At 44.2% G+C, this 27,836-nt stretch overlaps 1 protein-coding gene across 6 annotated transcripts; it reads right to left on the bottom strand.

Annotated features, from left to right (window-relative positions):
- Positions 1 to 226: 226 nt before the first annotated feature.
- Positions 227 to 27,546, bottom strand: LOC112559247 (atrial natriuretic peptide receptor 1-like). Of its 6 annotated transcripts, none has more exons than XM_025230337.1 (17): positions 27,280 to 27,546; positions 24,704 to 24,973; positions 12,936 to 13,045; positions 9,812 to 9,946; positions 9,361 to 9,576; positions 8,470 to 8,681; positions 7,973 to 8,077; positions 6,426 to 6,558; positions 6,187 to 6,326; positions 5,824 to 5,938; positions 3,634 to 3,715; positions 3,219 to 3,312; positions 2,390 to 2,590; positions 2,167 to 2,271; positions 1,759 to 1,836; positions 1,079 to 1,246; positions 227 to 365 (listed from the first exon to the last, which is right to left on the bottom strand). In XM_025230337.1, exons 2-16 carry the CDS (start codon positions 24,940 to 24,942, stop codon positions 1,100 to 1,102), a joined length of 2,112 nt encoding a protein of 703 aa, XP_025086122.1. In that variant the 5' UTR covers positions 24,943 to 24,973; positions 27,280 to 27,546; the 3' UTR covers positions 227 to 365; positions 1,079 to 1,099. The 6 variants fall into 6 exon arrangements, with proteins under 6 accessions (XP_025086122.1, XP_025086120.1, XP_025086123.1 ...); XM_025230335.1 differs by having other exon boundaries at positions 24,704 to 25,234; positions 27,280 to 27,545; XM_025230338.1 differs by lacking the exon at positions 27,280 to 27,546 and adding an exon at positions 26,121 to 26,383.
- Positions 27,547 to 27,836: the final 290 nt, after the last annotated feature.

The raw sequence follows: 27,836 nt of genomic DNA, 5'->3' as shown, positions 1-27,836 counted from the left end.
AGGAATAAATACTTTGACAACCAGGACGGTTACTAACCAATCTCAAAGGAATAGGTATCTTGCCAACCATGAGGATTACTATCAAGCAAGGGAATTTCCATGTCTAGTTTCATTTGACTGCCCCTTAAAACAACGATTTGTTAGTGATACATCGGGTGGCGACAGGCCAGGTGGGTTGGGGACTAAACTGAACTCACTCTTGGACGAGAGGCCGAGGGTGGACTGCTCGATGTCGTAGGCGCTGTTCTTGCACAGGATCTCCTTCAGCACGATGGCGAGTGAGTAGATGTCGCCCGCCGGCGTGGGGACAACTCTCTCGTCCTTCAGCAGCGATCGCAGCGCTTCTGGGGCCGTCCAATACAGTCCTGACAGGGCGAGAGAAAATACAACAGTGTTGTTCTAGTCAGGACAATATCAGTTTAAAGAAAAATACAACATCTTCACGCTGAAGACAAGACCGTTGTAGCAGGTTCCTCCCCCAGAGGGCTAGAGAACATTTCACTGTGTTAGATGACAGACGACTTTGCCCCACCAAAGGAAAGACACCGATATTGTAACAGACACTCCTTGAAGGCCGATATGAATTCTGATGATAGTTACTTCCTGCAATGGGGATTGTCGTTTAAGCAGACGAAACAAGACGATGATACAGCAGAAACAGCGATGTTGAATTTCAAGGAAGAACAATGAAAGTCATTGCTACATCAAATCCCTGGTTACTTGTTACTGTAAACACAGGTTGTTGATATGAAAACCAACTATTCATTATTTAACTACTTTTTTCTTTGTTTTGTCGCCAATCAGATTTTCCTGATTTTCCTGGCATCACTTCATTTTTGTTTCTAATACTATTAGCGATTGTATGGGCAACGTTTCCTCGCCTGTTAGAACCGTTACGACAAACGCAACATTTCTGCGAAAAGTTTTCTTTCTTACTCTCTCTCGCACACACGCCAACCCAACTGCCACACCCCCTACCCCCTAGCCCCTACCCCTTCAAACGAGCCACTGCGTCAGAGGCAGGAGCACCGTTCACTTTCCCGATGATGATGGACCCTGCGAACACCCGGATACTGACTTTCATACCGCGCTTGCTCGCTCAGGCCCTCGGGTGGCTTCTCTCCCCTGAGCAGCGTCTGACGCCAAAGCCGGACAGCTTGCATGTCCACCGGTTATCCAGGAGACAGTTGGCACTGGTCAGGTTGCCGTGAACTTTCAGTTCCGATCCATGGATGTAGTTCAAACCCTGGAAAGGAAAATGAGAAACCAATAGAGGTTTACTAACAGTGATTTCGTAGGTGCAGCTTTCTAGAACAGCTGTGGACACGGTCGAGTGTTGGACATTTGAAACAATCGGGATCAACACTAGGAAGAGCCAAAAGGTCGGTAATTAGAGCAAAGCTGTCCGAACTTAAAGGTTCGCATAGCTGTAGGTTCGAGACCCATGAGTGACGTACACTTTTCTCATAAACATCATCCGACATCAGACTTCCTCAAGCTGTACTCCGTTCATCCGGATCTTCGCTTTACTAGCTCCAACGATGCTGGCCATGGCCTTGTTCTTGTTTGTGCCGATTTCCACCCCGTACACGCCTGCACTGGCGGTGATATTGTCGGCGAAGTTTGTAAACGATATAAACCTTCTGACTTATTACCAGACCTTTCATACCATTGATCTTAATGGCTTGGGAATCGTACTTCCGAAAATTTTTAGACAGTACTATAAATCTTATCAGAATCTTCCATATACAGACTTACCGTGCATATATCCAAGGCGATGGAGAATTGAAACAAACTGTCCAGCTCGTAATTATTGTAGCTGTTATGAATGACATCCTGTAATGCAACAAGAATCATCATGCACGGATTGACTTCAATGAACAGGCAAGCTTTATATTTAACAACACCCAGTGGAATCATTACAAAACACACATTGACACTTATCTGCACCAACCAAACGCATAAACTAGTGGTCAGGGTAATAGGGGGAGGATAATGATGATGACGATGATGTAAAATGTGGATATCTAAGCATCCATCTTTAGTGCTCAAGCAGTTGAATAGCACCCGACAGTGTTATCACTTCGTGCTAACGGATAAAATTCAGTGCAACTCTAGGCTGACAATACCAAGAAAATCAAAAAAATGATCCACTGACAATCGCACCTGAACGCTGCCTTTGTTGCAGTATTCCCACAGAATGCACAGGTTGGGAGGATCAGTGCACACACCGAAAAACTGAGTCAGGTTCGGGTTTTTGCTGTGAGTCAGCTGCAGAAAGATACAAGTGCAATGTTATTATTATAATTGTTATGGAAAGATGCTACATTCTTCACTTCTTTAAAATAAATAGTTTGTACAAATTGAATTTTATAGAAAGTAGTCTTACCAAATGCAACTCTTCCAACAGCTTCCGGTCAAACCGGATATTCTTTTTCCTGATCATGCGAACCACAACCCTCTCGTTTCCATACATTGCAGTTTTGCAGTAGTAGGCCTGATGGGAAGGGACGTTGAGACGGAAGGAAGAATTTACGGACGAACAGCCGCCATGATCGTCAGAGTTCACAGTTGAATGACTTCCGTTATGCTGCAAAGGGTGTCGGATACTTGTTAAACTACAAATGCAAATCACAATGTACGGGTGGGATTTTTTTCCATCTATTTTTCTCATCGTTTATTTCTATTTTAGTAACATTTTTCATTAATCAGATCGATTTTATACTCTATTATTTTTTTCCCTTTCCATTTCCTTTTTATTTCTTGTCATCTTGTTAAAAACGAATTAGTTGCAGAGTTAGTTTTGTGCATCATAGCGTGTCGCTGTTAGCTGATATTTTTTATATTTCAGTTTCTTGTGTTTTATTGTTTGCTGGCCACGCAAACAGAGCTGCCTGTATGGACTGTGATGCTGCAGGATCCACGTTTGCTCACGTTTATCCCTGTTTTTAGAAACTAATGTTTGGTTTGTTCCCAAGCGAAAATGATAAACACACATATTTAAAGCAATACATGTGTATGACAACACGCAAATTCAAAACAATGTAGATCATTCCATAAAAGGTTAAGATCAGGCGAATTGCTCAACACCTCGCTAGGTGCTACATGGATGCCTGATGTGAAGTAAATAAAATGCTCCTGAAGATGACTGCTATACTTTCACCATCCAGCTAGCGCCTTGCTAAGGTGTTGTGCGTTTGGAACAATGAGCCACTCACCCCCGTTATCATTTGATCGCGTGTCTCGAACTTGAGGTCTTTCCACAGCACGCGCCAGGTTTTGCTGTACAGCTTCTGCTCCTTCTTCCACCACCTGCACCTCACGGAAAATAACAGGAAATCTTTCTCTCCTGTTTCTGTCTCGCTGAGAGCTCAGCACAACAACAGGTAAGGCATCCTTTCGATTTTTTTAACTTTTACATTTCACCACTGAACACAGTACCACGTGCAGTTACATGTGAAAATACTCTCTATCTCTCTCACACACACAGAGTAAATATAATATTATTGTCTGAGATCCAATGGACGCTAATTGTCAGTTAATGTGACAGTTATAATCCTCATCCTCATCTCTACATGGTACAAGAACCCCCATCCACCCCTCTATCACTTCCACCTGTTGTCATCACAATACCTGAAAAGGATGAAAAAGACGATGACGACGGCCAACATGACGCTGACGAGGACGGCCGGGATGACGGTCTTGGCAGTTGAGTCTGAAACACACGTGACCACATGTACATCATGGCACGCTTACGGGTTTTAAAAAAGTTTTCACTGCTACAAGAAAATAGCGGTACAAATCAGCCTGTAATACCCCTTCCCCAAATACCCTGCTTCCCACGAAAAAAAAAAATCAAACCCAAACAAACAAAAAGCATCCGCCTGAGAAAAGCTATACCAGTAGTACCCGAGCACGGGACCAGTCTGACTCCTCACCTGGAACTACACAGTATTTTTAAACCTCGCTCTAAAATCGATGGTCGAGGTTGTTAGCCACTCATTCTGTGCAAAACAAACTGCAATCTAAAGCTGTTGAAAGGAGGGTCAAGACAACTGCAACCAACTATCACTTCATAAGTAAAACATGCTTATAATTGCTCTAAATGTACACACACAAAAAAAAATCATGAAGTAAAGGGCAGACAAGCGACGTGTCAGCACAAAGACTGCTGGACGAGCAAACACGTGAAAAAATGAAAGGCTCATACGGGTGTCTATTTCAGTTGGCAGACGACAAACATCACCACTGCCCTCGTTACAGACCTGTTCCGTTCTCCTCCTAGCGGGCAGACTAGTCCTGCATAAATCCTCTGAATCGGCGTGGTGACTGTGACACACAACTGACTGGGAAATGAAGAATAATGGTGGTCATCAGGTTGACAGTCATTTTGTCCACTAGTGATGTATCCGGAAGTGAATAAAATGGCTGATTGTTAATAAAATTCAGCTGGATAGCTTGGATAACTGGATAGCCACTACACTTCAATGATAGACAGTGTAAACGAGTTTTTTTTATAATTATTATTTGGAAGTCCGTTCCGCAGGCCACGTTATCGCATTGACGAGAATCTCGCGCAGACGGTGACGAGACCTGTGCGAGTTAAGCGCGACAAGCAAGTCCAGACAGAGGCTCCCCGCGCTTATCTGCCTTCCTATCGTTCCAGCGATAGCAGCTGATCGACCACAGCGTGTTGTCTCGTTGCTAAGGGCAACTCATCCATGATCAAACGAGGCTGAACTGACGGCAGGGCACACACGACAAGCGCCCACGTGCATGTCGTGTTTCTTTGATCAAGTGCAACCGGTTAAAAAAAAAAAAAAAAAAAAAAAAAAAAAAAAGAGCGTGAGAAATGGACGGGTATGTAGGTTCAGCTGCCGGGACGGACTGAGTGGCTGTTGTTTGTTTACTTTCTGAACAGCCTGAAAGCAGTTAGTGCGTATCCAGAAACAGACTCTTCAGACCCACATGCGGGGACTGTATTTGTTCTGCCTCGGAGGGACAAGGTGATTGAACGGCTTGGGACGACAGGGACAGTCGTAACCCTGTGAACTAGAGAGTAGCTAAATGATATTTTGTGCCTGCATGTTACAGACTTTCTCTCATTCCGCCAGATGAAAGCAAAAGTGACTGGGAGGAGGTGGGGCGGCGGGGAATGGGGTGGTTAGATAGGACAAGGAAGTGAGGTGAGAGTGGCGACGTAGGTAGGGGGAAGGAATCAGTGTTTTACGTGTAACCAGTAACCAAAGCAATGATACGACAAAACAGCCGGCCTTCTAAATAGCAGCCACGTGCAGCGAGACAACAGCGAGCCTACGACGAGACTGAATCACAAGACACTCAATGCTTGCAGAAAAGAAGAAAAAAAGTGATACAACGATGATAATCTTGATGGAGACAATGACGACGATGATGGCGATAACGAATCAAACGATGATGATGATGATGGAGGAGGAGGAGGAGGAGGAGGAGGAGGAGGAGGAGGAGGAGGAGGAAATCAGTGAGGAGTTGTACCGATCTCTTCAGCACGTGGTACGTAAACGTGTTTTTAGATGTTCTGGGTGCAAGTACTCTACTGACACCAAACCCGAGTGGATAATACTCATCCTTTATCGAGATACATTTCTACAATCATCATCCAACTAAAGAGATAAAACATACAGAGCAGGAAATGCACATGATTACGATTACATTATAAAGGTTACAGCCAGTAGGAGAGCTGGGACCATGTAGGGACCTATTGGTAGACATTTAGGTCGAAGCATTTTAAATAAAATGATTTAACTACATCCTTAACGAAATAAAATTTAGTGATTGCTTTACTTTCTGGGCACTTCTCGTTTCGGAAGCCACACACCGGACTGTCCAGTGGAATATACCCTTCGCTGTAGGACATTCCATTGCCCCAGTGAATCTCCAGGACTCCGTCAGGATATGTCTGAAAGAGGAACGGACAAGCAAGCCATGGGTCATTTGGTGATTAGAGGGGCATTCAGCTCACCTGGATTACCATTTTGTACAGACAGTCCCACAGTAATCAAGTTTTTTTTTTTTAACTCACTACGCAGACACGCAGACACGCAGAAATAGGACAAATACAACCGCTGCACACATTTGTACACCTAAACATCACTAATTATATTTGAGACAACATTAGTCGTGCCTTATAGCAGAGAATATCCTTACAATATTAGTGATGCTGTTGTTGTAGAAGTTGTGAGCTATTTGCATGATGACACGGAAAGATCCGTCCAAATCCATGTCCCAGACCAGGTAACTCGGAAGACGATCTGCTTCGTTGTCCAGGTGCACATAGCCTGTCATACCTGTACAGGTAATTGTGGATCAATGTACGTGTGACTGACAAAATACAGGGAGCAGCTAACCGGGTGTGTTGATGATGCCAGGAGAACACGGGTACTTACCATTAAATCCGATCTCAGTGGAGGTTTTGAAGATGTTGGCGCCGTCCACGGTCTGGTTCCGCTGCCGAGTGATGTTGGCAGCCAGGCAGTACAGGTAGAAGGTGTCGTGTAGGAATCTCGCATACCTGTCAGGCTGTAATAAGCGACTTGCTCACTTACACTGTGTAATGTTGAGTGAAAATAAATGTGTCAAAATGAGACTAGGTCTATGTGTGTAAAAATTATGACCATGTCTATGTGTTGTTGCCTGTCAGACATTGTTGTTGCTTTTTTATGAGTTTCCCGCTCCCGGGATCGTTTTCCACCTTTACTAGGGACAGGAAAGTTTCAGGCAATCAGAGTGCATGACAGGTATCGGGGTTAATCTAAATACTGTCGTGAGAAACACTTTTTGTGTAAATTAAATACCTGGGAAACTCAGTCAGCCTGTGGCATCATGCTGTTTGTGTCTGATTGAAGTAAGATGAATATTTAAGTGAGGAAAAAAATCGAAATTTTAAATATCAGTTTTTTTTTATAGTTTATTTGGACTCAGCAGCTCCAGACAGATCAGCTTCCCAGCATTCTCAATTTTGTATCGCAGAAAATATAAACATTATTGCATTATAACTTCGCTATGGAGCAACGCTATGTTTATTCCGATATACAACAGAAGAATTTGAGTCACTTTCGCACATAAGATTAATTTGTACATTAAATTGCACTGAGATGTTTTTCATGTCAATAAATAAATTACAAAATATTTTCTCTCGGTTTACAGCAGATTTAACAATCTTACTTTTCACTGCTTTCGAGAGGCTTTGAACTGTTGACACATCCTTCGTACAATCTTACTGGCTAAAATGTTCCCGTCCTTATTTCAGATGGTGAAAAAACTTTCGCCTCACGTGCAGCTTCCCCCACACTTCATCTGCTCACAGCTGTTTAGAGATGCTTTCTATAACACTTTTGGAGACATTTTTGTCCATTCCCCTCTCATCCTGTGCGCGTGTTTTTGGTGCGAAACTTCAGGAGGGAAGCTTCGGGTGGTGTGGGTGCTAGCTATTGATTCCCCCCTCTACAGAATATTGTTGCAAACCCTAAAATACAGCTTGCATTGATCAGTCATCTGCCAGCAGCAGGCGGTGCCGGTGGTGTAAGGGGTGCAGGACCGTAGTGTTTGTGCCGACAAGCTGTTTGACAAGCGATTAACAGACAAACCCATCGCTAAGAATTTTGGGTGAGTTCGAGTTTTTGTTTTCTGCAACATCGGGTATGGAACGGTAGTGATCGACAAGTGCGAGGCTGTGAGCTCTTGCGTTGGAAATGTTTTAATAATTTTTTCACTCAACTGGGGACAAGCTTTGAAAGGGGATGGGAATCTGAATCACTTCTCTGCCCCTATTTTATCGTCCGCCTGCTAGGAGGTCTCGTTAGAGGATTTTTGTTTGGGGAGGGGATTCTACCCTCATTTATTTAATTTTGTGCTTGTTGATGTGTGCGCGAGTATGCGACGTGTAAACATGATGACTAGGTGTATGTGTACAAATAAGTAAACTGAAGCCTACCATTTCGAAGGTGGGCATGTTGGGATGCTGCCCGAACACGCGGACAGAAGCGTTGTAGGCATCCACCGTGTTGTCGTAGTACTCCAGCATGAACGAAAAGGTGAACTGGACGAGAAGAAAGATGGACTTGACTGAGACATCAGACTGGCTGGCATTTTGACATTCATTATCATTACTATTTTTTTTTAATTTTTTGCTCATTTATCCTAGGGAAGATAATCGATATTGAAACAATAATGATTAAGATAACACAAAAAAAAAAAAAACCAACCAAAAAACAACCCACACATAGAGGACGGGAGAAATTAGAAGGTTGGTGTTGGAGAGAGAAGTGTGTGTGTGTGTGAGCGAGAGAGAGAGAGCAGTGTATAATACAGAAATATTCTTTGGCTTGCACCATTCGCAATTAATCAGTGGAAACTCAGGAGGAGCAGATCAAAGCTGCTAGTGACAGTGACAGTGACAGTGACACAGGTGTAGTGACGTCAGTTACTTACATACAGCAGGTTTTTGTAAGCTTGGTATGCATCGCTGTCGCGGCCATCCCCGCGCTCCCACAATCCTTTGCCCTGCAGTAGCTTGACGAAGCCGTCTTCGGCAATCATCTGGCGGGTGAACAGGAACTGGAAGTCCCCTGACGTCATATCCATGTCATGCGCAGCCAGCATGTATGTGCGAAGCTCCTCCATCGGCACAATCAGAAACACGACTGGAAGAGAGTGTGAGAGAGAGTGAGTGTGAGAGGGAGAGAAAGAAGAAGAAGCTGGCCACAAACTACGTAGACCTTGACCGATCAGTCACGTGACAACAACGAGAGAAAAAAGCCAGTTACACACCTGTTATAGTCTGAACCGACTATCTACATAACAGAAGTGCACATTTATGAGGGAAATAGTGTGTGTCTGATTGGATGGGTGAGATAGCAATATGAACGAGAAGTATGCAATTATTTATTTAAAAAAAACTTCACATTGATGTCATAGAAATGAAATTGATGTCACAGACAGGAATTGATGTCATAGAAATGAAATTGATGTCACAGACAGGGATTGATGTCATAGACTATGTGTGCGTCATCCGCAGTGAAGAATGACGTACACCCACAATACACCGCGGTGTTGCTCACACTCTGGGACTTCCTTCATTAACGATGAAAGTGTTATTATCCTCATCTTTATCCCTCCGGTTAACTCCAAGTGGCTGTCTTAGCACAAACAGTTTTTCACCAGGAGGTAAAGGTGAAGGTGCAACGCTGTAGTCATAAGGTCACGGGGTTAGTGGAAAGGAAGGTAGCGAAGTAGGGGACATGGGCACTGCCCTCGAAAAAGCTCCCCTGCAACTGACTTCGTGTATTTATAGATATACCCGGGGTAGCTGGGCGTACTTACTTCTCGCCTCTCCCTTGATGAAAGCATACATGCGCCTGATGCTCTCGACTGTTAGCGAGGTGTTAACTCTGTCAAAATGCCGGGCGAGGAAAAACTCCGAGTTGTCTAGGATCTCTTTAAAGTAGTCCGCAATCCCTTCTGTCATCCCCCCTAATGTGGAGATTATGGAGATAGTGTGCCAGTCGAGATTCCTGCAGACACTGAGCAGCAAGTTGCCTGTAAACACACACACAACACTTGAATTAGGAGTAAAAACCTTCTATCAGGCTTAATGAACGATTTAATTTTTTACGTGTCGTGCGTGCGCCATTAAAACTGAGCCTAGGTTTGTTTTTGGAATTAGAAGCACATCATTGAGGGACGAAATCTGAATCCATCACACACACACATATAAAATCATTTGTTTATTTGCTGAGTGGACAAGACAACAGACACTAGGGAAGCCACTCACCGAGGCTGGACAGAGGCGGCAACGTTCTCACCAGGGTGGAAGCCCTCGTCTTGTTGTCCAGCGTGTGCTCGTTGGAGATCCAGCTGAAGACAGGAACGTTGAAAAAGGATCCCAGGTCCGCTACCGGAATCATTGCTTTGAAAGACAATAAAAAAATCTTTTTGTAACGTTCTTGTTCAAACAAGTTTTATAATCTCTCTACCCTTTTATCATCTACATAAATTTGTGTAATGGGAGATTATAAGGGCGTCGAGGAGCAATTTTGCACTTCATGGTTGAGTGATTCCAGCTGCGTCACTGGCACATTGACAAGCCCCGCAATTACCAGGGTGTTATTTACTTCTCCTAGTCACAAATGTCCACACGTGGATGGCTGTCTGCCCTCTCGAGCCAACATTAAACTTGCTGGGTCACGTGATGCGAGTCAGCAGTCCAGCAGACGTAAAAGTTTGTTCTCCAAGTTTTTTTCTTTTAACATGGGCTTGTTGGACAGAGGCATTCATGGAGAGAGAGAGAGAAGGGAGAGAAAGGGAAAGAGACACACTCACGCACCCCCTAACACACACATACACAGACACATACACGCACCCCCTAACACACACACAGCACTGTACATGGATCAAACAACACAAACTCTACAGTAATTTAGCTGAATGATGGCCTGATCGCCATGTCTTCCCCTCCTCGAACACACCATTCTCCTCACCACCACTAGCAGCACAATAAAACCCTGCAATCACGATTGCTCTAAGCACATTTCGCACAACGAAGGAAAAATAAAACTCCCATCATGCCTCCTCAGGCATCCAGTCAAATCAGTTTGAGTAGATTGACAAGCGCTGGTTAATTACGATATCGAAACACTCGCCTTCACGAATATTACAATCGTAGTTTGCTGGATGTCGGTTGTCACCTGCACCTTCCCGTCGTCACCACACCCGGATCCCACTCTTTTTTGTGCTGTTATCTAATCACCCTCTCCCCTACCCTCCCCATCAACATCAACAGCAGCGAATTCTCGAGAATACAGAAGGAGAAAGCGAGAATTATTCGTTATACCTTCTATGTTTTCACGCTGTTAGCTTAAGCATATCATTTACTTTCCATTAGGCGGAAATTCCCTCGGCGGAGATTGCTTCAGGAATTTGCACTTAATGGCCTGATGATGAATTTTCTTTCCTAGTATCGATGCCAGTGTCTAGACGATGGAGCTGAGAGGAAGGTGTATGCGGCAAGTGGTTTAATTCGCCTGCAACTGCCGCTCACTACATCAGTGAAACTGCAACCACCATCACTGTTTCTCTCACTGGATCTTTGATGTGCACGTGGCTTTCTGCCTGATTGGCTGAAGAAATGAATGTCTGGCACATGAAACTTTAGGAGTATTAGGAGCATGCACAGACACGAACTACAGCGACTGGAGGCGCTAAGGGCGTTAAGGAGGATGAACACACCCTCCTACAGAACTGCGCAGCAAACCTCCCCCAGTCCAACCAGCTGGCAGAATGGGTATCAGACTCCTTAGAGGGTGGGGGAAGGTAAGGCAGCGAGGGAGAGAAGATGGGCACCTCAAGTAAAAGCTGGCCTAGAGAAAAGGGAAGTTTCGAACCCCGTCACAACGACCTGAAAAGGTTAGGGGATGACCTTTATCTTGCCTATTGAACCATACTGAGCAGAGATGGAAAGACAAGTGTATTAAATACTTTTGTTTTCGGTTGCATCAACTGTCGCTGCCTAAAAAATTTAATAAAAACTAAATATAATTTGAGCCCAAAAATGTTTTTTTCACACAGGTGAGAGAGGAATAGAGAGAGGGAGGGCGAAGAAATGAAATATAAATGGTTGAATATGAAAGTGGTGGACAGCTTTCTTGCTGAGAGTGTTCCAAGAGCCAGATCTGACAAGCAGGTTAGAAATGTCAAGAAGGTTTGTTCATGTGACTAGTGAGCCTAGCAAGATAATGAGGACAAGCATAGCCGACAAATGAGGACACATTGGATGAGGTTCAAACCTCAATGGAGTCTGGGAGCGGGCGGGGAGGCAGTCCCGAGATGAACAGGTTTAAACATAAATGCTTGACCTCAGCTGACCTGGCAAGGTACTGGCTGAGTGAGATCCGGGAGAAACGATCCTTGATTTGGCCACAAAGGGGGACATCGTGTCGCAAAGTACATACGTGACGTCACACGGTGACGTGTGTCCGGTCTTACCAGCCGCTGGACGCTTCCAGCCTCCCTGACACGAGAAGGCAACCGGGGATAGAGCGGGTGGTGGCAGATAACTGGGCACAAGATGGCGCTGTCCTCGATTGCTTTGTTTGTGGCTGATGATCTGGCGAGGGGCTAGCAAAGCCCAAAATGCGTTATTGACGAAGTTGAATGCCTTTCTTGGCGATTTATCTCGCCTTGATGAGGGCTCCCATTTCCGTTCCAACCGTGTTTTGTTTGTTTTAGATCCTTATTTTTTAAGGGAGAAAATAGAGGAGGATGAGAAGCCTCTTTCTAAATATCTGTTCCTGGAAAAGGAAAGTCGCTAAGATGCGTCAAATGCGTGCTGAAGAGCAGAGTTGATGGAAGATAGCATCCATGCTATTAGTGGGAAATAACTTCGAAGTGTTCATGGGAGATAACTTCCGTGCTTTTAGTGCAAAGTACTCCAACACACGATAAAAATACTAGAGGCCAGAATAGAGATACTGCAGGGACGTGATAAAGATACTGGAGGACACACGAAAGGTACTACAGGACACTACAGAGATACTACAGGACATGAGAACAACTCTGCAGGACACAACAGAGATTATTGCAGGGCTTGATAACGATAATAGAGAACATGATAACGACACTGCAGGACACAATAGGGATTACTGCAGGGCATGATAACGATAATAAAAAACATGATAACGACACTACAGGACCCTAGGGATGCTGAAGGATGTAACATACTGTCCTGTGCAGGCTACGCCACACAATGGAGACACTTCAATGGATGCACTGACGGACAGACGAGATGACAGCGACAATGACTTTCAGATCAGATGATAAATATCATACAACTGGTTACACTGACGGAGACTTGTGAAGAACAAGCAGTTCACTCTTCTTATTCTCTGCCGGACACTCACCGCTCGTGCATGGTGGTCCAATGATGACGTCAGGGATGACCACGCGGATGACCTCGACAAGTCGACCGAGACTCAGCTTGGGGCTGCACGCGCAGTCGATCCACGTCACGCTGAAAGACAGAAATGGGAGGCTACTAGAGAAGGCTAGTGGAAATAATTTAAAATTGTATTACCTATCTTAAAGTGGGATCATTGTTGGTATCGTCAGCACAAACAGGCAATCCTCCTCCTCCTCCTCCTCCTCATCATCATCATCATCATCATCATCATCATCATCATCAATCAATCAATCAATCAATCAATCAATCAATCATCATCGTGACTGTGCTTTTATCACGGAGTTTCTGCATTTTGTCTTTCCCTCATGGCACTAAATATTTTCCTCTTTCATTTTTTAATTTTTATTCTATCGCTTTTGATCGCTTATCTCTATTTCTCTCTCGCTTTTTTTTTTATTTGTCCAGTAGGTTGCTGAGCAATGGCAGCATACATTCATACATTCTCATTACTTTAGCACACACATCATCGAGCTACAGACCTGTCATGTCCGCTTCTGTGTTGTATTTTACGAGCCTCGTCTCTTGCAATTAATTTTGCGAGTAATTTGTGATTTCAAAAAGCAAGTCAACCAATCAACCAATCGATTGACAATCATTTCTGTCAAAGTTACTCGGAGTTTTTATATTAGTTCATTTAATCACTGCTCGCTTGGTGTCACGTGTTCACCTCCAAAAGCTAACATGTTTATATCTGCAGCATCAGTTCTTGTCCCACCTGAAATTACTACTTTCTTTTCTTGTACGGGTTCATGCAGCTGGTGCTGCATTTTTTTCTAAACAAATTTCAGGGTTTTTTTCACCCAGAACCCATTACTACTTCCTGTGTCGAAGCGCTATTTCTTATGGTCTAGTTAAATCTTCGTTTCTGCTTCCTGTCCTTTCTGTTTCACGTAAAAGCAATTATCCACTGTGAAGATTTTTCTCAGTTATGTGTTGAACCCTGGAGCAGTTTAGACCACGCTTCCCACATATCATTTGTCAGTATTAATATATCTCTGTCTCTCTGTCTCTGTACACTCTTTGTGGTTTCCCGTAACCTGTCTGAAATTAATTGCGTGCGTGTTCAAAGAAAAAACTCGATCTAAATGATTGATTGCCTTTACAATCGAAGTCGACATCATAAACAAATCTTCAGATCGCCCCAGCTTGTCCTCACCCATCGGGACAATCCATTTCGCTCTCTTTTTTCCACGTCAGCTGCGGCCCCAAAGTCCGGGTTGCACGTGCAGTTGCGTGTTACAGACCGAGTGGCCATGCTGTCCCACAATCCCATCATCCCTTGCCGTCCACATCGAGCGGGTTTCGGCAGTTCGGCTCACGATGGCGCCAGTTGGGGGACACGTAACGGCCTTAACGGCCCGGGGATGGGGCACGAAGACGTCCTCATCGCCAACCCATTCAGAAGCGCAAATTGCAGGCAGCCCAATCCTCCGCACGAGATCGAATTAAGAGATGTTTCTCGCCTCAGCAACAGGAGAGTAGCCGGAAACTGGCGCTGATGTGACGTGCGCCTTGTCTTTCAAGTGACGTGCTTTCCAGTCGTGTTCACGTCGTTAACTGTGGAAGTCGTTGGGTGCCAATGTCACCTAACACGGCGCGGACAAATCACATCCTGACAAGAGCAGTTTTCTCTCCTTGGGAAACGTTTCCGCTTTTTGTTTTGTTTGCCCTTCTTTTCTTGCTGGCAGGATACGTTGGGGAGGGTTTTTTTTTTCTCCCAAGATTCCCCGATGGTGGAGTGTGGAAAGGGGTGGGGGAGACCCTCGCTGGTTGTCGTAAATTTGAATAGATCACTTTCGATCTAGTCCCTCCTCCATTCCTCTCTCCTCTCTTCCCATAGAATCCGTGTAATGTGTTAACAGAGCCTCGACTGCGTTTTGTCTTCATCTTCCCGCCGACAAGAAATGTGTGTTGTTTAAACAAAGCTAATCGGGGTGGATTTATGGACCCACTGCTTTGCTCTACGGTGCTTTTTTGAAGAAGAGGAAGAAGTAGAAAATGCTGGCGATGGTTGTGACGATTCTGCATCTGATGCTGACGGCAATGAAGAGCTGATTTTTAAACACTTTATTCTTTATTACATTTGCGTGTCAAAACTGTCATGCTCGAAACTGCATTACAACACCTTTACTCTCGTCATTTTCACCTTGATGTAAGCTTTCCAATGTTTAGAAAGGAAAGGTCTCACCAGCCATAATCATCGGTTAATTTGTCGACATTGCCATCAAGATGGACAGACAGGCATGGGTGGTTGAACGTATGTATGCATTCAGATCCTCAAACAGCATAGATATACATCGACAAACGTCGGAAACAATGTTCGATCAAAATTATACTAAAAGTCTGAAAATGCATGCACCCGGAGATATGACCCTAATCTCTGTGCGTGTGCGTGCGTGCGTGTGTGTGTGTGCGTGCGTGTGCGTGCATCATTGTGCGCATGCGTCATATGTACCTCGTTACCTCGCCTGGTGATGTCGGGTAGGCGGCCATTAGACGATTTCACGTAAGCTACATTCATTGTGTGAAAGCCAGCTTTACCTCTTCATGAAATGTCAGGAAACTTGAGCTAAGTGCTTTCGCCTCAGTTTGTGCATAACCGCCGTGAACAATGAATCAAACAATAAAAACAACAACAACAACATCATCATTGATTGTTCACTGCTGACACCTTTGCTGGAAGCCTGTCTAGCTACTTGCTCAACAGCTGCGGATATTTTATTTTCTCTGGCTTTTCAGACCATTCTGTTCGTCCTTACCCTGGCTGTTGCACATGAATATATTATGCAACATGTACTTCTAGTTCGAGCCATCTGCAAACAGCATTAAGCTTTCTTCTCTTCCCGAACATCTACAGACAAAAGTCTTCACACACATGTCCGACAAAGACATGCACCCATTAATTAAACATTTGTGAACTTTGTTTGCCTTCTGTCGGCCGGGGGCATCATTTACAATGTCCTCCTGCCCCAGAAAAACCGTTACAGAAGTCCTACCTTTGATCTGACTGGACAGACATTCAGGAGAGGTTTCCCGTGAGCACGTTTCGCCTTTCCTCACTGTATATATACATTATGCTCGTCACGAGTGTGGCCATTGTGTATATCATGTGAGCTTTAACACAGAAAATGTTGTGAATGTAAGGCCAACAGTCAGCCAAACACAGCGATGCTATGCTATTAATAATCACGGGGGATGGCACATTATCCTCCCTCTCATGCTTAATTAATGTAATGTCTACGGTCAGGATGATAATATGCGGCCTGTCGCTATGGAATAAGGATGTACGAGACCTGATACTGCTGGTCAATAGTCCGCCATCATGGTAGCCCGTCTCTATGACTTCGGCACGTGACCTCACCCGTCCTGTCATTGTCCTCGCGGCCTCATCTACATCTGACATCTAGTCATGACATGTGCCGCCACATCCACTCTGATTACCGTGGGTGGGGTGGGTCGTAGAGGGGTATCGGAGCTCCAGGAGGCAAGGACTGGCCATTTGCCAGGCTGCAAAAGCGGTTGGCCAGACTATTAACTGTGACGAAGCAGAAGTGTACTGAGCTCGTCTGTCGCCGTGAGTCACAACAACCAGGACTGAGTCTTTCCCGAGAAGAGAACCGCGCTCATCACAAAAACCTACATTCTGGACACTAGTATACAGCCAAACCATACAGAAAAAAATGCCGAAGAAACTGAAAACTACACATAAATAAAACCTTCACTGGACCATGTTGTAGTCCCTTTGAACACGTCTCTCAGATAAATATTGTTCACCAAGGACATTCATTATTAAAATAACAAGAAATCATTTTTTCACAGTGTTTTGAAACATTTAGTCCTAAATTAATTTAAAATCACTTTATTAGACACAAAATATATTCTGTGAATTTTGGTCCGTTTGACACAGGGGGACAGCACTGTCCTCACGTCTGTGATGTTGACTTGTCTCTGTGCATGTGGATTGTTGTAGGGACACCCACACGCCATCTTGAAACAGTAGGAGAGCATGATAACATAGCATCCTGCACCGATGCTGGGCTTGATAAAAGTCATGACATGAGCTGGACTTGTATTCCAGTGAGGGAGGCAAGCCATGCTCACCCACATGCCTGAGATCCAGCTAACCAACATTTAATCGCAACAACTTCAACATCCGCCATTGCAGCTGGAATGACCGCAGCTGCTGGTACCAGCCTGTTAGCAGCTTTAATGTGAACTCATTCCAATTACAGAGCCTTAACGAGGTTCCGCATTGCTATTTGTTGTCACTACCTCCCGAGCTGGGAGTGGAAAGGCTGCATGAACCCTAGTAGGGGTCAGAATACCAAGTTTGGTCAACACAGTGTGACCCCAGCTGACACCGCTGTAGACTGGGAACCTAACTTACTACAGGACTGAGGAAGGCAAGGAACCTTACTCACTTTTTTCATTTATTTTCAACGTGCGTTAAAAGTTTTTGAAAAAAGAGCTCGTCGTCTGTTTGTTCAGAAAACATTTGTTTGTTGGATTCTTCTAGCATCACTCCTGTTGCTAACGAGGGATGTATCTCACGCTCCGCCATTCTTCTCTTCCCTGGCGTGTCCTCACTCACCCTCTCGACAGCCAGGAGATCTTCTACACTCAAAATGAATAAGGGAATAGAAGATCTCATGCAATCAAAATGTTCTGGTGCCGATAATTTTTGTAATAAAAATAGAGCAGCGATTGCGGTTTTTTGCGAAACCACTGAGATGCAGTAATTGCACGAGTTTGTTTTTTTTTTTCAAAATAAGGTCTTTCGATTATCGGGAATATTTTATTTTCCATTTTTTATATCAGGTTAATTTTCTCCACACCTCCACTTTTGTTGTTTGTTTGATTTGCTTGTGTGTGAATGAGTGTATTTGTGTGTTTGTGAGAGAGAGAGAGAGACTGCGTGTTGTTGTCGCTGTTGTTGTCTCGCTAGATCGATAAACGGTATTTAGAGTTGCTAAGTGTCATATTGACGGGCATGTTCGAACACAAGTTCGAGTTACTGTTTGCGTTAAAAAGAAATATCTCTATTCAGAACCATACATACGTAAAGGTGGGGAGGGGGGATGAACAGTGTTCACAGCCCGTGCGGTCGATGTTTTCATTTGTTATATTAACTACAACTTCATTACAATCTGAATATTAGTTGGACAATTACCTGTGTCATATAACATGCCTTCGGGCAACTTTGTTTTTCGGAAAGTTTGTGGATGTTTTATGCCCACATCCGTTGCTTTTATGATGAAGAGAGCCAGACTGGTATGTGTCGCCATGGTTACGCTAGTCCTGAACTAACGGTGCGAATGCTTGGTTTGCTGTTCTCTCTTCTGTTTAGCAGTCTACTTGTCGGTGATGGGGAGTCGAACCCTGGTCCCACTGGTACAGGTGACACGATGGTATTGTCAGTGCAACAAGGAGAGGCAGTAGAGGCAGGACCGAGAGTGAGGACACAGAGCTCTACCCAGGGTCCACACCAACCTTGTTGGATGTTGTGACAATCCAGCACAGCATGAACACTAAAGTTTGATGAAGTAAAAGGCGATGTGAAGACTAAATGATTCCTGCTCGACCACAAGTGCAGGAAATACAGAAGGAAAACACCATGACTCGAAATGAGTTTCAAAAACTGCAAAACATTAATGTTTACAAAAAAGACCGTGTTATGATTGATGAGAGAAAGATTGATGACGGTTTGGGGCTAAATTTAGAATATATCTATGTCTTATTTAATGTAATATTGTATTATGATTGCTGTTTGCTCCCCTTCTCTTAGGCAATAGCCCTTGAATAACAGTCAATCACTCGAACAAACAATCAATCAATCATATATACGTAAGTCAAAAAACAATCGGCTTTTCAAATTAACCTAGAATATTAGAATGCTACCAGCCTACCATTGTCAACTATAAATAGCATAATTGTAAATAGTCTTCATTACCTGTGATTGATTTTTTTTAATGAGACATTATATCAAAGTCTACTCTACCTGTTATTATTATTTCAGGTGATTTAGATCACCTGTCGAGTCAAGCATACGTCATCAGCCATGACCATGACTAAGGTCACAGAGCCGTGACCTAAACACACTGGATGTGCATGACTGGTGGCAAGGAGACAACAAAAACATCTGCTGACACCTGATCATCAGTGAAGAAAATCGTTGTTTAAGAGTCAGTGGGTATTCGGTAATCTTCGGTGTAAAATGTTTTTCCATATCGAGGTGAATACCCGTCTTCTGTTCTCAGACGCACACAGACAAACACGATCATCAAATCATATTTATACACTGCCTGTCCTGTATGTCCTGCCTGTCCTGTTGTTGTTCTCCTCTTTCTGTGTACGCGGATGTTGAAGGCGTGAAGGGATTTGCTCACATCCGTGAAAACATTATCTTGGACTGGGTTTTACTCAATCCTCAGAAAAGAAACAGCACTCACCAGTCCATTAAAGAGGACAGGTACCAAACAGGGTTAGTTAGAACTTTATGGAAACAATATATTAATCTCTATTTACAAGTTTAACCGTGCACTTAGGTCAACACACATATAGTCGAACACATTTACAAAATTATGCAATCACAGATGCGAATACATCCAAACCTACACATACATGCACGAAGTACCCGGAATAAACCACCAACGGTCAGCTCTAGACAAGACATCCAGAGAGAATTACAAAACAAGATTAGAACTGACGACACGATGTTCACTGTCTGAATAAAATTCAGACCAAAAAAAAAAAAAATCGCTCAATATAGAAATTTCCTTAAGCCGCACTTTGAGATACTTTCCAACGACCTTTAGCCTCGATATCGAATGTCCAGCTCATCCATGTTCAACAAATCTTCTCCACTTCACTGCGCTAAATAAAACTTTTATCTCTGTAAGAAACACAAATGCATGATGGCTGCTCTTACATGCATAAATTATGTTGCAGACGACTTTTTGTTAGATTTTTTAAAGGGTAAAGAAAGAAACAAAAAAAAGAAAAAATTCATAACGTGCGCAAAGATGTTTGGGGTCACGTGGACTGTCATAGTTTCAGTTCATTGAATTTGTCGAGACTGATGCAGGCCTCCAAGTGCCAGACACAACATGGCGGTCACAGGAAAGGTAGACTGGACACTGATAAATGGCTCCCTCGTGAAAAGTCGACAGTTAGCGCCACAAAGCACCCATCTCTTCAGACAAACTTGATCGCCAAAGTCTCCCTCCAAGTCCGCCATCTTTCACTAACGTTTACCAAAAGGTCGTGACCCCTCACAGTGTTATTAACTCTCCATCTCATGTCGTCTGCTAGCCCCATAATCAGTAGCCAAGCACGAGGGCAATACACAGTAACCTGAGCTACCTACGACATATACTGATGATACGGATTACAGGCTACACGCCGTAATCCTCTGATGTCCTCGATGGCGGCAAAGGTCTCCTGGGAAATCACTTCTTCAAGGTGACTGTTTCCTATGCTCAGCCAGACTCATTCAAATGAAAGTGTTGATTGCACGATGGTCGTTATCTAGGGAACTGCGACATTCATTTATAGCCGGGTAGACTGCGGCGCAGATAAATTTACCCACGAATTACGCAGAATGACTGTGGACCAGCCATCGACTTCTAATAGCATCCACAGTTGAAGGTTGATACAAAAACAGTCTTCTGACCCTGAATACAACACTTTTTTAATATGTGTTGTTCAACTGGTCCTTGAGATGGTATTTATGTGGAGTTTCTACTTGTCGCCTCTATAAAACTCAAACGACTTTTTTTATTATTTTAGAATTTTTCCTCGGAGTCTGAATCCTGTTTTAATTTCTGTATCTTACCTCAATTTCTTTTTTTTTTTTATAGATTGGTTGACTTCAATATCATGTTCAATGCCTTAGAGACTAAAGGTCAAAACAAAGCCAGCTGACTTGCCAGGTCGACATGAATACCTGTCGGGGTTAAGGGGTGAGAATTTATGACAAGCCTGTTGCCCACTAACACCCCCGTCCTGTGGATTAACAACTGTTGGCCATGTGGGCTACAGGACGGGAATTCCCAGCATCCATGGAGTGAGCCACTGTACGTAGGACAACATTTATTGGCGGTGGGTTACAATGATGCTCTTCTAGGAAGATGATCAGTGTCCTACCGCAACATCCAATCAGCATTTAGCAATCTTATTTATTTTTTTTAGTGCCGTGTGCAAACCGGACAAGGTGTGTGTGGAGTGGGCGAGGGTTTCGAACCTGCGCGGATTGGATTGTAGCATTTTTTTCATCGTGAGCGTCTCTTACTAGCGACAAGATTTCATGTTATTGACAATGATAAAGAGCGATTTGAATCCAACAAAAGTTTCGAGTCACAGTTGCCTGCTCTTGTGGAAATACTCATTTTAGAAAGTGGATGATGCAAAGCAACACTATGGAAGCTAAGCAGGACTTCGTCCCACACGGTCTGCCTTTGTCTGCTTTTCTTTGTGAGCTGGCGGCTGCTGATATTGTCAACAACTTTCATCCCGAATGAAGGGAACTGGAAAGAAGGGGATGAGTGGTTTGAGAGAATGAAACCTTCACTCATCTGAACCTTAGATGTCAGTAACTGATACACGAACAACACATTATTCGCTCAACTTTAGGCTCAATTTAATAATTGTAAGGGTCTTATAATTTTTATAAAAGTATTATTTCTTATTTCTTGCTTTATATATATATATCTTTTGATGGCAGTAGCCACGTTAAAATTTAAAATCATAGGCAAAACATCTCTTCGTATATTTCTCTGTTTCTGCAAGGATCACCATCTCTACGTTCGTATGTCTCAGTAAAGGTTTCCGCTTTAACCACTGATGAGTGTGGACTGGACATGAATACCTGTCACACTCCTCTCATTCAAGTGTCGTCTGCTAGTCAACAAATAATTTACAGGGTGTAGGAGCAGGTCTCGGATGGCGAGAGGACAAAGGCAAAGGCTCTCGCCAGCTGCCTCTCTACCTATTTATTTACTTATCCCGTGAATTGTCTAGCTCTACCTATTTATTTGTTTATTTATCCCGTAAGCTGTTTCTACTTATTTATGTATTTATCCCATGAACTGCCTATGTACCAGCTTATTTTTCCCATTAAATGCCTGATTCTCTCCTCGTTTATTTATTTATCCTGGCGCCGCTTATGCCATCAAGCATGGCTTTAAATCCCTTCCGTCAACCTGTCCGTCTGCTTGTCCTTCAGTGTGTCAGTCTGTCATCTTAAAGTCTTAGTGAATGTAAAATTAACTGTCGTATCGACCTGTAACTGTGGTTCACGCAAACTGGTGCCCGGCATCTCTCTCTTTTTTCTCTCACTCTCTCTCTGTTTCACACGCACACACAGGCACCGTGCTTATCCTCCCACACACACTTACATGAAAGTGTTTGTCACCACTGTACGTATATTACAAGTTTGGATATATTTAAATGCACTTTAAAGGAAAAACTCAGATGCGCATAAGCATATCCACGCACGAGCACGCAAGCACGCACACACAAAAAGTTCTACATAACTAAAAAGAGAACTCGTATGAAATGAGAAAGCAAAAACGAAAATAAAAAAAGAGAGAAAGAGAGAAGGATAGAGTGTAAGGGAAAAAGAGAAACGTGGGAGTGAGAGAGTCAGAGAATTAATGAAGACATGAACATCTCGTGTCTTCTCTCAGCTATTTCTAACCGACTTCTGCTAATGTACCACAGCTGTGTATAAATAGTGAGTAACCCACGGCAGAAGGTTCTGGACATTACCAAGTAAAATATATCACGACAAGTTATCCGCCCTACAGTCAGGTGCCACATGCAGGGGAGACAGAGAGAGAGAGACAGAGAAAAAACACATTTCCTCAGACAAGATCTGAACCTCGGACATTCGCTTCGCCGTGTGTCAGTGACAAGAGCTTTAACCGTTGTGCCACCGGATGTCAGTTGGTGAACCTGCAAAACGCTCTTGATGCCTGACGAAAATATATTTATTTCTTTTTTCCCTGGCTATGTCTTTCTTCTTTGATCAACTGCCAACGGCATCAAAAGGTATCGTCAGTCTACTGTCCATTTACAGCAGTAGTGTGTTTGTGTGTGTGTGTGAGAGAGAGACAGAGGGAGGGGTAAATTAATGACTGCCCGACGTGTGTCCCAAACATCCGCTTATGCAAAAAGACGAGGCTGATGTAAATCATGGAAATTACTTTTTTTTAATATTTAACTCTCGGCAGCTTCGCGTGACAAGTGCATCAGTCTTCGTGACGGTTTTTAGGGCAATATTTCTAGTGTCAGCAAGACAGTCGTGAGCTGAGAGTACAGGCAGCTGTGAGGTCAGAGACCGGGGGCAGAGGTGAGGGGGCAGGTGTAGGTGAAGACACGTGGTGTGGGATGTGAACCTAGGGGTGACGGTTGTGAGGTCAGAGACCGGGGGTAGAGGTGAGGGGGCAGCTGTGTGTGAAGACGCGGGGTGTGGGATGTGAACCTAGGCGTGACGGTTGTGGTGTCGAGCACAGTGAGATGCGGGGTGATGTGGGACGGTTGTCATGTCGAGCACAGTGAGATGCGGGGTGATGTGGGACGGTTGTCATGTCGAGCACACTGAGATGCGGGGTGATGTGGGACGGTCGTGATGCTGGACACAATAAGATGTAGAGCAGGGTGCGACAAAATGTTGTTGCGACGGACACGAAAGGACAGACAGAAATCCGCTGATCACAGGAAGATTGTTCATCACGTGATGATGCAGACTGATAGTCCTACATCATGAAACAGGGGGATTGGTGAAATATTCAATGAAGTGTATTTTAGGTGTCCATGCTCACACATCATCCTCCCACCAACACACACTCTTACTTGAATGTGCACGAAGGATGTGTGTGTGTGTGTGTGTGTGTGTGTGTGTGTGTGTGTGTGTGTGTGTGTGTGTGTGTGTGTGTGTGTGTGTGTGTGTGTGTGTGTGTGTGTGTGTGTGTGTGTGTGTTCACAATTATTTGAGCCTGTCTGCTGCAAAAGCTACATCATTTGACCACAGCCTCAAACAGCAATATTTTCCCCCAGATATCTGAATATCTGCCGACCAAATATTAAAGTAAGTATTCACCATTAAACTGATCTCTACGATCAAATACGAACAAAGCTTAAATTTCATGCGAATTTCTATTTTTAAATGATCTCCCACTCTATTCCACCGTTACTAAATAAACTCAGTCAACCGCTCGGCCATTTCCGCTGTCATCTCCTAATTTCTCCCAGACCTTCCTAACTTTCTCTTCAACAAGTTTAAGTTGTTTGTCAACAGACTGTGTCAGTGTTTGATATTATACCCTCGCAGTGTGTACACATCTCAGAGATACTGAAATAAACTTCTCCAGAATAAAAAAATATTTGTAAAAGATTTCCGCAAATCGTCAGCAGAGGTAAATGTTTGAGTAGTTAATCTTTGACAGAGGAGGTTCCTTAAACAGAGAAATTTGTGTAATGGTATGTATACTGTATACTCTAGCATGTGTTGAAATAAAATGCCAGATGAACACCGACTATGCTAAAAGAAAATTGAGAATAAAATGTCCTCAAACACAATTATAATTTCAAATAGAGAACAGAAATTTATTAATTTACCAAAAGTTACTTAAGATGTTTTTTAATAAAAAAATAATCATAAGAAGCAAGACTCGATATGTATAATATGTATTTAATCTTTTGACTTACTTGATATTTTTGTCGGAGATAAGCCCCTCGGCCATGACTCTCTCTATGGCCAGGGCGAGGTAGCCCACGCTGGAGGATGCACTCAGCAGGTATCTCTTGCCATCCTTCACAGGCTCCTTGGGTGCCAGCCACAGCACGTGCAGGTCATTGGGGTCAGCGACAGGGTCACAGCTCGCCTTCGTCAGTATGCCGAGCAGGGCTAGGAGCGAAACCCGGGAGATCCTCTGGACCAAGTACATGATGAAGCCTCACTTTGTTGTCCTGGTGGGTCTGCCGAGAAGAAAGTCTTCCGAGAATTCTTTTTTCAAAATTTTTTTTTATACTGTGTTCTTTTTTTCTAAACACGCCGGCCTTTCAGAATACTAAAACCATTTGAAGTCTTTCCTCGGACAAGCGAGGACACCAAGGACTTAGATCTTCCTTCACCTACACTGTAGCTGTCGAGGGTGTCATCACTGTAAACAAACTTGTTTCTCGAGCTCACTATTCTTTGACAGCATAGTCTCTGCACTCGGTAGTCCTCTCTCACGCCTGAAACATCATCAGGTGTTCGTAATGAAGAGTTTGAGCAGTGAGTTTAGCAGTGAGGTTAGCAGTGAGTTAATCAGTGAGTTAAGCAGTGAGTTAAGCAGTGAGGTTAGCAGTGAGGTCAGTCAGCAAGTTCCTGCCTCGCGGTGTACTTGTCTCGTTCTGTTCAGTCGCAAGTCTCGTCGGATGAGAAACAAGTCAGTTGTAGCACGTGTCCTGCTGCCTAGGAAACCGGATTACTAAAGAGGCGAAGTCTTCCTCTACTGAGACAGACAAGCAGCGACAGGATGTGACGTCACATAGTCCCGCACGGCCAGCTACCGCTAAGCCTGCGGTCTGGTGCTCCGCGAGGCTGAGCCAGTTAAGTCTGGGGCCAACACTTGCATTACGAGGCAAGGCGAGACCCTAGATTGCTCCTGTATTATTGTTGTTGTTTTGTTGTTGTTGTTGTTGTTGTCCCTGCTATTGTGCGATGTGTCTAGCAGAGACCTGTACATGACTGCCACCTCTCTACGTACAACAGTACCCCAGCTTCTGGAATGTACCCCCCAGGGACCACCACAGGTCACATAAATCACACGGGACTACGGGTGAGGGTTAGGAGGCGGGGAAGGAGGCAGCCAGCGAGTTAGCAAACCAACACACGCGTCCGCCAACGGGAGAGGAGAGATATTGTGTAATTGATTGGCGACACCCCGCATCAGAGACAATCAGCGCGCTTTCTCAGGTCAAAGGTCTTGACCTCTCTTCTTACCCTCTCCCTCCTCCCCACTTACAACCTCTCTCCAACATGCACACAGAGGTTTCTGCAATTCTCGCTACAGACCTCGGCTAAAGGAGAAAAAGAAAGAAACAACGAAAGAAGGAAAAATCCAGGAGAGAAAATTACTTGGTTACTCCAGTAGCATCGCCATACGTCAGGTCATTCGCCTCTCGAAGACCGAATCCTTTCAGGAGTCCTTAGAGTCAAGACTCCTTTCTGTCAAGTGTCGGAGGCTTTCATGATCAAACCCACTTATAAGCCAGCACTCTGCCAACAGAACGCCAAGATTCTCTGCACGGACCTTCCCCGGCGCTGTGCTAGACGGAGAAAGACTTGTGTCACGTGATCTTCCATTCTGACCCCAGCCTACCCCAGCCCCACTGCTCCGGTGTGATAAGTGGCGACAAAGCCTGCCTGTGTTTGCAGTACAGCCCCGGGCTGGCGACCAGCTGCGCGAGTCCACGGAGATTCCCGGGCTCTCATCTCCAGACAACGTAGTGGAGACGTAGTGGAGACGTAGTGCGCTATCAGGGGCACGTTACACCACGTGCAGTGCGTTACCTGCATTACAGCAACGCATTACACTTATTATTAGGACGTGGTAATTTATTATTATAATTAACATTACATTTTATTTTGGGACTCGCATCCTCTAGGTGACTGACTGTATGTGTGATGATGGTGACTCAGGAAGTCAGTGGCACAACACGTGTCAGTTGTTTGTAAAGTCAGTGATACAGTGCCATTGCTTTTGGCATCAAGCAGACACACATCACGGGTCCAAGAAACTTCTCATCACTGTTGCTGATAAAAATAAAAAATTAAAAATTAAAAAAAAAAAAAAAAACGCGGACGAAAGACTGATAAGCTCTCGTGCTCACCTGATGACCTTTCCGTGATGGGCCATTACAGCCTTCAGTAACTACCTGCGGCTTCTTGAAGCAACTTTCTTCATCGTTATTCTTGTTTTATTGTCATCTTCGCTGCTCGATCGATTGATGCGGGATAATGTTTTGTAATTAGGTGTCACACTATTTCTCCATGACGGTTTGCCGGCTTGATGCCACCCACACACGAACATGATGAGCATCAACACACGAACAACGGCACCTTTCTGCATGGCACGTGACATGACAGTGATCATGTCGGTAAATGGCAGTACTGGAACTTGAAATATCAGACTAACATTCAGCTGGGCAGTACAGAACCAGTTCCCATCAAAGAATTATTAGTGTTAGTTTTGAAAAACTCTTCTAATTACAAAAGTCAGGCTGTGGAAACTCACCTTTCTTCCTGCCTCACCCTCCAGACCCCACCTCGCCCTCTTGGTTCTGGCTTTGACTTCACATTCCCACACTGTGGTCTGGTGACCACCAAACATTTGCATGTACTGGTTCTTCTGCTTGCAACACTCTGTCACCCTTGTCTGGCCGCCTCATTGAGTTCAAGTAGCTGCCTAACACTCACCTCATTAACACGACTTTAATCACTCCCCCGCGACATGAACTGTCTTCATGGGATGAGTGAGCTTTACAAGTCTCGTATACTGAGCTCCAGTACAGCAAGGACAGAAGTCACTTAAGGTCGGGTGGAGATGTAGACTAGTCTACAATACCCACACAGTCGGTGTTAGTGTTGCTAGTCTCTCACATTACACTCTCATGTTTACCTCGTGTACGAGGCTCGGCGACTAACGGGAATCATCGAGTGCTGGGAGGAGGGAAGGGAGAACAAGAGAAAAATCTGGAGAACACCGGGGGTGACATTAAGTAAGGCACGGAATTCCGCTGTTGCTCAACTGTTTGGGGTCACTGATGACTGTGGACATATTTGCTAGACATG

The sequence above is a fragment of the Pomacea canaliculata genome, linkage group LG3 (assembly GCF_003073045.1).
Source record: "Pomacea canaliculata isolate SZHN2017 linkage group LG3, ASM307304v1, whole genome shotgun sequence".
Taxonomy (NCBI): domain Eukaryota; kingdom Metazoa; phylum Mollusca; class Gastropoda; order Architaenioglossa; family Ampullariidae; genus Pomacea; species Pomacea canaliculata.
Note: the sequence above shows the minus strand (reverse complement) of the source record. Positions and strands in the feature narration are given on the sequence as shown.